This window comes from Lytechinus pictus, chromosome 6 (genome assembly GCF_037042905.1).
Source record: "Lytechinus pictus isolate F3 Inbred chromosome 6, Lp3.0, whole genome shotgun sequence".
Taxonomy (NCBI): Eukaryota; Metazoa; Echinodermata; class Echinoidea; order Temnopleuroida; family Toxopneustidae; genus Lytechinus; species Lytechinus pictus.
The window spans coordinates 24100321-24112747 of NC_087250.1; the positions used below are offsets into that span (position 1 = coordinate 24100321).

Below are 12427 nucleotides of genomic sequence, written 5' to 3' on the forward strand. Positions count from 1 at the left end.
AGCTGCCCCCCCTGGCGGAGCTCACCGGGAAAATAAAAAAACGGGAAAAAGAAAAAAAGGGGAAGAAAGGGAAAGGAAAGAAAAAAGGGGAAAGGGAAAGGAAAAGGGAAAAGAAAACTAAGAAAAAATATAAAAAGGGAAAACGGAAAGATAACGGGAAAAGGAAGGAAAAAAGAACAAGTGAGAAAGAACAATTTGCCCCGATATACAAATACATTAGCATGATTAGTAAGACAAGGAAATAAATTAAAGATGACAAAAAGGCAAACAAAAGTGGGAAATAAAGGCAGAATGGAATTAGCCAAAATCTAAATTGGAAAATAAAGAATAGGGACAAGATAACATACACTTCCGGGCTGCCGAGGATTGAGATAACGAGCGGGAAGAAAAATGGATGGTATATAGCATAATGTTGTATGAAAGTCTATCATAAACTTGCTAAATCTCCAAAGGCTCTGTCCAAGAGTCAAGACCCCGTGCAGTGGGGGCTCTAAGCTCTATATCTGTAACCTTTAATGGGTTCTATAACGGGCCCCTATATGGACCCTTCCTGCATTAAGCTTTACGTTGAAGCACTGGCGTACCACAGCCAAGGGGAAATAAAAGAAAATAAAGGAGGCAGCGAAATGAGATGAATGAAAAAAATATATGACATGATGTTTGCTCGCTGGTGACTTTTTACAAATTTCCCCACATTTGCTATGGTGTGCCCCTCACAATATTTGGATGATTACGATACACAACTGCATTGAATTTATGTGTTGTGTTAAAGCTATATAAATATACACGCAATTTGATTAAAATAAGTGACCGTCTGTAAGGTTAAAAATGGCTTTGATATCAAGAGGTTCCGGGGCTCTGCCCTGGACCCCACCCATAAAGCACTGTTATATGGATGAGTTTGGACCATGGCCCCCAAAAGTTCTACAACCAAACAAAAAAAAAATGAGGAAAGAAAGGAAAGTGTATTATATTTTTCTGAATATCACGCTAAAATCTATCTTTATGTTAGATTCTCATGAAAAGGTGATTTTTTTATCTCGCTCACTCGGGACCTATATTAAGCTACTTCTTGCCAGAAGCGCCATACTCGGCCCCCTCGAGCATATAAAGCTTCGCCCTGATGCTCACAGTCATAACAAAAATCCTGTTCACCGTGGCGTACAAAAAAGAGAGAAAAAAGGAAAGAGAGGAGGGTGAATATGATATCATCTTTTTAACATTATGTCAAAATCTATCACAAAATTGGATTTTTGCAATAAAAATGTAAAAAAAATTTGCCCGATACGCCATATCGCCCCCTCAAAATTTTTGCCTTATGACGCCATTGCCTGTTCCATGATATGACCGGGAAATTTTTGGCTCTTGCCCCCCCTGGCCACCGACCCCTGTTACGCCGCTGCAGACGTGTATCAATCAGATATGATTATTTACGTCTGGGACCGACCTTTAACCTCACCATCCGAAAGACGTGACCAGGGCTCGAACCTCCAACCTCTGCATCAATTTGTAACTTCCCCACAGCTTGGATTACTGGCGCACGCCACAACGCCCAGAGATTTTTTGTGGCATTTCTTTTTAAATTGTGTTTGTTTTCTTTTGGTCTTTATCAACTGCTCTTTTTCTAGTTCTTTGAAAGATGAGAATCGTGAAGTTTGCATCATCAAATCTTGACAAGATATTAACTCTTCTCAACACACACACAAAAAACCCCCCAGGAACCAGCTGTCATTTTTATTGTGCCTATTGAGTAAAAGGATTGCATTTTATTTGTGTAGAGCATAATGAAGACCTACATTTTCTTGTCGCCTCTCTGTCCAGGTTTTGTCCAAAGACGGCGACCGTGTGATGAGCAATATTGGACCTGGCCAGTACTTTGGCGAGGTGGGCCTAATCTTTGGGGACTACCGCACGGCCACAGTGCGTGCAGCATCTTACTGTGAGTTGTTGATGCTGAAGCGAGTGGATCTCGACCGGGTGCTCAAGTTTTTCCCTCTGATTGAGAAGTAAGTTCCGAGCCTCCTTATTATTTGGACTTTGAGAGCTATATGTTATTATTATTAGGCTCTTAGGAAATACATGGTTTGGTGATGGCTGACTATTTGTAATTAAATTGTTACTAGATCACAAATACTAGTTGATAAAAAGCTGTGTCTTCTACAACACATATACATTTCATAAGTTCCGAGTCGACATTGCTTGACCTTACTCATGCTAGTCTAGGAAATTATTTCAATACCTGTTCCTTTTTTTATATGAGTTCTTATAATGTCCAATAAGTTAAAAAATTATGAAAATCCAGAAGTATTTATTTTTGTACGTGATCTCGATTGCCAAATGTGTATCTTTGATATGAAATTCAGAAACCCTCAGTAGTTTAACTTGTCGATCCTATAGCAATTACCGTGATTACCCAGATACTATACCATCATGGCACATATTGATAACCCTCCCAAATTACCATTAAACCAGTCCTTCACGTTTATAATTTTGTGGAGCTAAATAAATCGCTATCCTTATTTTTTTGAGGAGCTCAATTGAGCTCCTCAGAATCGCTCTCCTTGAGGAGCTCAAATCAATTCAATACATTTATGATAAATTGTAGATTTTTCTTAAAATTGTAAATGCAACAGCTGTGTAGCTCTTAATTAATCTGTGGTGAAACTAGGGCTGGGTAAATACATTTACAAAATGTTGTGCTCCTGCTTAAAAAAAAATACTGTACAAAAAATTGCTAAAATTTCACATTTTGCATCTTTAAATCCATGAAATGGCCATCTCTTTCCTGATTCTGATTTGATTTTACACTCGGTAAATATTGTAGTCCCACATGTAGACTTCCATGGTGTTGCAACATTAACTGAAAACGATCGTTTTACATTTGGTCAACACCATGAAAGTCTACATATGGGACTACAATATTTACTGAGTTGAAAATCAAATCAGAGTGGGGAAAGAGGGGAATATTCTTCATTTTTTTTGTAGTTTCCAACTTAATCAAAATAATTTCAAGGAATTATGGAAAACAGATGCCTATTTCGTGAATATAAAGATGTAAATGTGAAATTTCATCAACTTTTTGTGAAGGTATTTTTTTTAGGAGTGCGATTTTTTGTTCTTATTTTATTTAAGGAGCGCGGTAGGAGCGCTGGCGCGATCGCGCTCCTCAAAAATGAAGGTCTGATTAAACGCATCATCTCATCATCAGTTGTATTCATTGACTTTTTTCTCATCCAGGGATGTTTCTTAAGGTTGTGATGGTATTCTGTATTTTATAAAATTACTAATTCATTGTCTACGCTTTTGTTATTGATAGGCAATTCTCGGATGCTGCTAGGAATCAAGGCCATCTGAGAGAGCTTAGAGATGCATCCAAAGAGAAGAAAGCAGACCCATTTGGTAAGTTAACACTGTCACCCATATAAGAAATCCTTCAAGTGATGATCCATGCAAACTTTGCATGTACAGTATTCAACAATACTAAATAGGTTCATTATTGCGGACTGAAATGATCGCTAGAGGGTATTCATTTGTCTCGCAATCTACTATGGTCAACAACATGAACAAGGAAATTCGTGATCACTCTCGCAAAAAGTGTTCACTAGCTTACAAGTTCACGAGCTTTCGAGTGCCGCTGCAACTCTTTATCAAGTGACGAAAATTATCTGATAACGTATAGTCTATTTATACCAATCCCCAGGACCGTACGCACGAACGCGGGAACAATAGGTGGGCACTGATCCGTTGTGTGATTGGTCGGGCGTTTCACCAATCAGTGCGTCGAATACCCTCAAGCGATTATTACAGTATTCAATGTGGTACACTTTTCTTGTGCCTAAAACAGAGCATAATGAACAGACCCGGTCAATCTGGGTTGGTAAGATTACAATCTGATTTAATTTCCTCAATCTAATACACTCCAGGGAATCATTTTGCTTTATACATTTCAATAGCATTTTTGGTCGTAAGAAAAAAGCTCTCAACTAAGTAATGTACAGTCCCATGTAAAAATATGCTTTACAAAAGACTTCATGTATAGCAGTCTTTCAGAAATGTGGAGGAAATTGCGATGCAATACCGGGAAGATTATTCCTCCACTCAAAGCTTGGATTATGGTAATTTTTTCTTATCATGGCTTGGAGAAATGGTATAAATATTTTCAAAGTGATAATGCATGCGACTTATAAAGTGCCAACCTCTGTCTGTATAGTGCTCAAGGTGCTCAAGGTAGATAGGCATAAATGAATACCTTTCGGATTAGTGCATGATGATGATCATGCTTATGTTGACTTCTTTTGTTCGCCAGTTGCTGGTACTGTGTTGCAGCCTGAAGATGAAGACGATACGGAAGACATGTCTCTCTACCCTGCTGCCACGTCCCTCCGACCTGTCGATATCTCTATCAAGGTCTTTGACAAGTAAGCCTTTCCAGATTTATTCCAATCCAGTCTTTGGGTGGGTTGTATCCGTTTGTCAGAGCATCTAAATCGTCATGGCTTTCTTTTTCCATCACTTTATTCAATATTCAAAATCAAACAAAGGAACATATGTGTATACATAATACAAAATAAATGCGACCAGGGGGGTGTTTCACAAAGATTTAAGTATGACTTAAAGTCGCACTTAAATGCCGAAGCGTACATGATATGCAATGCGCGATCTTATTGATAGATACGCAGTAGTGCGCATCCTCATGACACAAACTGACCAATGCAGTCAAGCCTTTCATACCGTACGCAATTCGGTATTTAAGTGCGACTCTAAGTCATACTTAAATCTTTGTGAATCGTCCCCTGGTCATGAACTTATAAATTACATGCAGGGCAAGACCACCACTGAAAAAGAATTGCAATATAAACAGCATTAGCAAAAACAATGTGTTATTCTTACACTGTTCCTTTATTGCTTTTCGCACAATAAAGTGATGCAAAACAACAAATATAAAGGATCAAGTTTTGAGCATAAAGACGTAAGAGGGAATGTATTTCAAAGAAGTGTGCTTGACCCGATTCCGGAGAATCGAGCCTGGACCATCTCTGAGAGTGGGGGCGTGAGCACTTTTAAAATTCTGAATCCTAGCGATGAGGGCCAAAGAAGTCTTGACACGCCGCTTCCGATGTCAAAACTCAATCCTCCAGAACCAGGTCAAATAGAACACACTTTGTTTGGCACAAAATTACAAAGACACCCACTTGGTCAATTTAGTAGTTATAAATACTGTTTGGTCCAGTGGATTTAAACAAAACTTTTCTATATACGTATGTATACTAAACAATATATGACATCACAGGAAAGAGAGATTTGATTGAAAAGTAATTTTCTGCATATTTTCATAATCTTCATCCTGAACTGTCATTATCATCATCATCACTGTTGATATTTAATAGTACAAAGATGATGTATAATTCTCTTGTAATCATCATTATCAACACCACTGTTAAAAGTTAATAATATTTCACAATGCGTTTTTGGAAAATTTCCTTTCAGGAAAAGTGAAGATTTCCAGGAACCGTTTCAGGAGATCAGCCTACTGAGTCGGCTATTTGCCAAACTGCTCATGAGGTAAACACTGCATACCATTGATCACTAAAATAAAAAGTGTGTTGTCTCTTGTAATGATAGTCCTTTAAAAGACCACAGGTTTTCATACATATAGAATTGTCAATGTCTACAATATCAGGGATGGCATAATTGCAGTATGCTGTATGATGAAACTATAGTTATAGTGGATTGCAAAGATATAGCTCTTCGGAACAAATCAAAAATACATTCCAATGAATAAGAACATGAAACTTTGCAGTGATTGTACAAGTAATATATAGGAATATAGATTTGAAAGGGTAATTATTTTTCTCTTATGTTTCCACACTATGTAAAACCATTTTACAAGTATCTGTCATTGCTCAATGTGCTGAACTTTAAGTATGAATTACTATTTGTAATTATTCAAACATTCTCTTTTCTTCTAACTAGTCGTGCTTTCATCCCAAATGGAACATGCTTCAAGCGTTGGGAAGCCATTCGAGTTGCTGTGGCGATCCTAGCTGCCTTCACAGTGACCCTCCAAGCAGCTTTTCTTCACATGAACATCGGCTTGTGGGTCGTCAACTACGCCCTAGATTTCATCTGCTTTGTTGACATGTAAGAGCTGCGAATGATATGTTACCGTAACAAGAAAAATCTGATGATGTATGTTCAGGCTGTAGTAACTTTCAGCAAATTCCATAGACCAAATAATTGCTATTATTTCCCTATTCAAAGTGGCCAAAAAATGTGTTGTCCTATGCAAACCAGAACATGCTCTATTCTGTGAAATCAAAAAATTTATTGTATAAACACATTGTTTCATGATGGCAAAGTTAATTTTTTAAAAAGTTTTGTTTATTAATTGCTAGGCTGAGACATGTATCAATGACAGTTTTGTATGGGAATGGTCTATAAAATCTGAATTTGCATTGGGGGACTTCATATCATGAGTTTAATGACTTTATAGAAAACTGCCTCTTAGTATTATTTTATTATGTTCTGCTTAGTTTTGTGCTTGTCAACTTCTGTCATGAGCTATTCAAATCTGAGTTGCAAGATTTCCTGTGCATGCTTGAGTATGTAGATGTGTGATATTTTTATCATTTGACAATGTATTTTTCCTTCAACAGGTACCTGAAATTCCATACTGCATTCTACAATGAAAACAATGTACTGGTCACTCACCCATTGTCTACTGCCAAGCACTATCTAAGGTAAGTTACTATTGATCGCTCAAACATTTCCATAGGGAAATTTCCATTGAAATAGACATCAATATTCTCAACAAATTCTCAATCTAGTTGATTAATATCTACGAATTATAATATTTTCTGTGATTTTGTAATCAGGTGCAAAGTTTGTGTGTTTTTAATTTCATAATCTTTTTGATGTTTTCCCATCTTTCTATTATAGGTGCTATAAATTTTTTTCAGGACTGTTTAATGAATTTGCTTGCATAATACAACAATAGATGTTATCCAGTGTCTAGTATTTTGTGTTAATTTTCTGGTATATCTGACATTGCATAGACATTTTGAAGCTTTTTTAAAGTATACATTTCTTTGTATGAACAACAGACTGTTTTAAGCAGTCCACATTATCTGATTGAAAATTATTTTACTTATATTTTTTTTATAGAACCAACTTCCTGATTGACGTTCTAGCTTGCTTCCCAACGGAGCTCATAGCTTATGCCGTCATTGGAAATTTCTCTCGTAAGTACACTAAACTCGTTCATAGCTCTGTTATTATTCTTTCAAATTAAAGTTTTCCTCATTAAATGAAAATAGAACGGAAATGAGACATTCAATATCAATCACAAATGATGGAAATTCTTCAGGTCTATTTTGAACAACTTGGCTATATAAACATGTATATGTTTTCACCTTTCAGCACATAATTTAGAGATTATCATAGATTTTTATCATTTTTTTCTAATTGTAGATATGCAAGGTATTAGGATTCTGCATTGTAATATAATTGCTTCATTCGCAACAACGATTATCAGAAATAAGAGATTATGAGCAGAAAAAGAGATTTTTTTCTGTTTCTTTTTGAAACTCTTTATAAAATCATTATGAAAAATAGTATAAGGGAACATTTTGAAATTCTTCTTCAGTGTCTTGATATCCAATCAATCTAGGAGACATTTCATAAGTTACACATGACTATACTATTTCCTTAACTGGTGATCTTTCCTTGTCCTAAATGATATATGCCTGTGTAGCTTTAATACTTTGCACCAAATAACATGTTCCAGTTGTGTATAAAGATGTGCTTCATAGATTGATTTCTTCTGTTATCACCGCAATGTGAGAAATTAATATCTGTTATTTGTTTTTACGAACAGAGGAAGCAATTCATGTGTATGCCTTGGTCAGAATCAACAGGCTTCTTCAGCTATACAGAGTGGTAAGAGACCATTTTATACAAACATAAACACTATTTCAAGTAATCCCCATTCATCCAATGATGAGTTATACCTCATTTACAAATATACATGTATGTTGGTCAATGATCATATCCTCTTACAGAGTGTTGCAAATAATTGCAAATTTGCAGTTAATCGGTTGTTTGCTTTTTGTATCAACAACTATCATTGATTTGCTTTTTGAAATCATTTTAACACTTATAAATTTTCAACATAAAAGTTGTAATTGACAGTCAGACCGCAGGTCCCTATGCTAATGAGCAAAAAGGTCAGATTCATCCAAATCATCTCGAGGCTGAATCCTCCTCCTTGCAAAATCTTGTGATTCGTGAGATTTTCTTTCTCTAAGAATTTACCTGATTTAACCTCAAGTCAAATGAAATATCATTGCACCATCAGAAAGAGTAAATGTTACTCTTTCATACTGGTCATTTATTTTGTATACAATATTTTGATAATAAGGGAATTTCTGGCCTGAAAATATGCCTCAAAACTGAATTTTCTTCCTCTGTTTTCTTTTGCAAATTGTGCAAAACTTTCTATTTTTAGCCTCAATGATATATATATAACCATAAAGCTGAACTTCTGTACTTTCTCACAATGCCACTCTTGATATGCGGCACCTTTTAGTCGGGTCAAGATCACACTTTTCCCTCCAAGGTACAAGACGAGATTTTCTGAAATTTTGTATTTGCATGAAATCCAGAGTTCTGATTGGCTGGATAAGGTTCACAAAACAACAGGCGCGGGGAATTTGAGGAGATTACCACATGGGAAGTGTGACCTTCCCATGAACCCAGGCACTGGAACCGTTGGAATTTGCCAGTGTGTGGTCTCTTTGACCAATCAGAGTGCAGTATTCTTGTTTTCAAGCTGCTTTTTGTACTTGGCCAATGAAAAGCGTGATCTTGACCCAATTAAACCAATTCTTATTTTGAAACCTAGACCATTTTAAAGCATACATATTCAGCTTTATCACAAAATGATTTGGGCTCAAACAAAAATAAAGTGTAAAAATAGCAGCTTTTGTCTGGTGAAAATAATTATTTTGTAGCATATTTTAGATCAAAAGTTTAACCTATATTACAAAATCTTTGGATAAATGCAAACACATGACCTAAAAGAATGATTCTTCTTCTTTACAATGATACCAAAATCATGAAATTCGATGCCCAATTAGAGCAGCAATGACCGAATGAAAAGAGGTGTTTTGGTCCGCATCAAGCTCATTAAATATGTAGAACTTCTCTAGTCATGAATATCACTTGGATGAAAGAAGCCACTTTCTTGGGACCTGCCGACTGACTGTTGATTGCAAATATTTTCTTGAAGTTCCCCATATAGTAGAGCGGATTAGCCGAACAATTGTGCAAATTTTGACTAAAGCATGAAACTTTCACAAGTATAAGTATATGCCGTAAGATTTATTTTAAAGATGGGAGGTAAATTTTAAAATGCCATTTTCGGCCGTTGCCATGGCAACGGATTAATTTCTCAAAAATGACATACATTCCCATGTAAATGGTAAATAAACATGATATAGATGAGCAAAATGATAATTTTCAAGTTCCCAATTGAATATATATAAAATTTAGAAACATTCAAAAGTCCCAACGCATCATTTGATCCTTGAAATCCTAATGTAGACACCAAAATAACATCCCCAGGAGTATTTTTTTAATGTACTATGTCCACTTTTAAGTAACATTAAAACCCCCATTTTTCAAACAATCTTTGAATTTTTGGACACAATATTGACACCTGACTGTTTATTCAACTTGACACAATGTACAGTATTAGTTGACCCTTGAAACACTAGTGAAGACACCAAAATCATATCCCCAATGTGTATTATTAATGAATTATATGTCCATTTCGAAGTAACAACAGTCAATTTAGACCCCATTTTGGAGGCCATCTTGGATTTGTTAACATACCAGTCCATTGGTTGTCCTTGTAACTTGTTCTAATGCATTAAACCATGGTTTTATGATGATGGTTTAGACATCAAAATCATATTCCCCAGACAGATATTGAACAAACTATGTCCTAATTTATTATTTCACTTTTGAAACTATGGTTTAGACACCAAAATCATATCTCACAGGTGAATATAAAAGGAGCTATTCCACTTTTAAGTATCAGCAGCCATTTTAGAATAGTTTTTGGAAGGCATATTGGATTTTCGAATATACCTGACTGTCATTGTAACTTGTACTAATATTGTTAGACTCTTGAAACCAATGATTTAGACACCAAAATATCATCCTCCAGGCCAATATGAAATGAGCTATGTCCGCTTTAGGTATCAGCAACCATTTTAGATTCAATTTTTTGAAGCCATCTTAGATTTTTAGACATTCCAGACCACTGGCTTTCCCTGTAACTTGGTCCAATGTACTACTTGATCCTTAAAACCAATGAATAGAAACCAAATTAAAGCCATTTTATCAAGTAATGGATGAATTGTGGATTTTTAGCCTATGGCACCCACTGAGGGCACCATCTTGGAATACCCTTGAGTGCTTAAATTATTTTTAACCTTTCAACCAGTAAAGGTATTTTTTATCTTATTTGACCAGTCTACTTTTCATCTAAAATAACCAGTGAATAGATTACACTTGGCGTTGAATAGATTCATATGTTACTTTAAAAATTATCACAGTATTACAAAATTTTCTTCGTCAAAATCAGCAATGCAATTTTAAGGGGGCCAGATATGACGTATCAAGCAAAATTTACTTTAAAATGTTCTCACCGAGCCGGCGACAGAGCAAAATTTTCCAAATTTTTCATTTTTGGTATATTATTCGTAAAATAATCATATTTTATCCATCTCTCTTTCACTTTCTCTGTATTTTTTCTTGTGATGATTTTTTTTTCTTTTTTGGGAGGGGGGAGACGGGTTTCAAAATTCCCGGGAATTTTCTTGATGGAAACTTTCCATGGGAATAAACGTGACTTTTGTGGGAATTTTTTTAATTTTCGGCAATTTTCATGAATTTTTAAAGAAATGATGGGAATTTTCACAAAGTAACAATTTTCTGATATTTGTATGCAGGAATTAAAGAGTGTATCCTGGCAGATGATGCCTAATAGTGATTTGCTATCATATTTCAAGCCAAGTATGCTAAAACAGTCGGACAAGGCATGATTTCATGATTTCATGATCTCCATGTAAAAGTTGATTTACTGTATTTACCTTGATTAGGATATCAAGACCATGTCTACTCCTCAAATAGACTTAAGATTTTGATTTATCAACCCCTATAATCCCCTTAGATATTGATATGATGAACAGCTTTAAAACACAAATTACCCCAAAACGCTTTCTTCAAAATGGCCGCCTGCGAATACTTTGAACGTAATTGTCCAGCATCGAAATTAGAGTTTCGGGAATTTATTTGAGCCAAAAAAAGTCTGATGTGATTTTTGTAGGTCTTATTTCGATGCCATGTATTATGAAATAAGATGGTGCTTATCATTTAGCATATTTATGTTCAGCAACCTCCTATAAGGAAAAGGAACTAAATAAACATATTTTTATCAAAATTTGTACTTTTCTGGAGCCATTTGTAACATAGAGCCTGTTCAGACCGGCAGAGATAGCGCGATCTAGCGCGCGCTAGATCGCGCTATCTCTGCGGTGTGGAAGGTACAACGTCGTTTCGGTCCGCCCAACAGCGAGCCACGGCGAGCCAAAACGGCGTGCCACTGGAGCACCTCTTGGGGGTGGTCCACGAGAGATAGCGCGGTCTAGCGCGCGCTAGATCGCGCTATCTCTGCCGGTGTGAACCCGAGCTACGATAGCACGCCGGAAGTCATCAAACACAGTTAAAATACAAGAGTCTAGAATCTAGATTAATCAAATTAGAAATACATGCACAATGTATACAACGCCATGAAATAAACGTAGGCCGGCTAGCATAATAGGCACAGCGATATCGAGCTCTCAACTAACTAGTACGGGTTCGTAATAGCGCGCGAAATCTTTGACCGCTCTGACCTCATGACGTCACGCGTCATGGCAACAGGACCTCTAAAAAAAGGGGGTGCTACGATAGACCGCGCTATCTCACTGCGGTGTGAATCCGGCGAATGCCAATGGGCGGACCGTGGATCGCGCTACGATAGCGCGATCCACGGTCCGCCCACGGTCCCCCCCTTGCGGTGTGAACAGCCCCATTGATATTCATCATTATGTTCAAGCATTACCAAAACAAAAGTAATTTTTGTCATCCTAATGAAATCATGCATAACACTTAATGTAACTTTTGTTCAAAATTAAAAGAGTAGGTCAAACCTTACGCATATTCAGTTAATTTTATTGTATTTTCCGTCGGTCCATTATCTTGTCAGCTATGTTTTTTTTTTTAATGAAATGTTATGTTATTGCCATTTCAACGCCTTAAAATGGTATTTATACATTTAACAACAAACATGAACGTGTATGTTTGGCACCCTAATCTT

General features: G+C 36.3%; 1 protein-coding gene across 1 annotated transcript in view; it reads left to right on the forward strand.

The window, feature by feature from the left end:
* The window catches only part of LOC129263078 (uncharacterized), an 86683-nt gene that overhangs the window by 48186 nt on the left and 26070 nt on the right, over window positions 1–12427 (forward strand). Inside the window, exons 20-27 of the mRNA XM_064100488.1 lie at window positions 1822–2006; window positions 3317–3399; window positions 4307–4418; window positions 5488–5562; window positions 5974–6141; window positions 6657–6740; window positions 7165–7241; window positions 7877–7938. Of these exons, the coding sequence (XP_063956558.1) occupies window positions 1822–2006; window positions 3317–3399; window positions 4307–4418; window positions 5488–5562; window positions 5974–6141; window positions 6657–6740; window positions 7165–7241; window positions 7877–7938 (846 nt within the window). The remainder of the gene's footprint in view (window positions 1–1821; window positions 2007–3316; window positions 3400–4306; window positions 4419–5487; window positions 5563–5973; window positions 6142–6656; window positions 6741–7164; window positions 7242–7876; window positions 7939–12427) is intronic.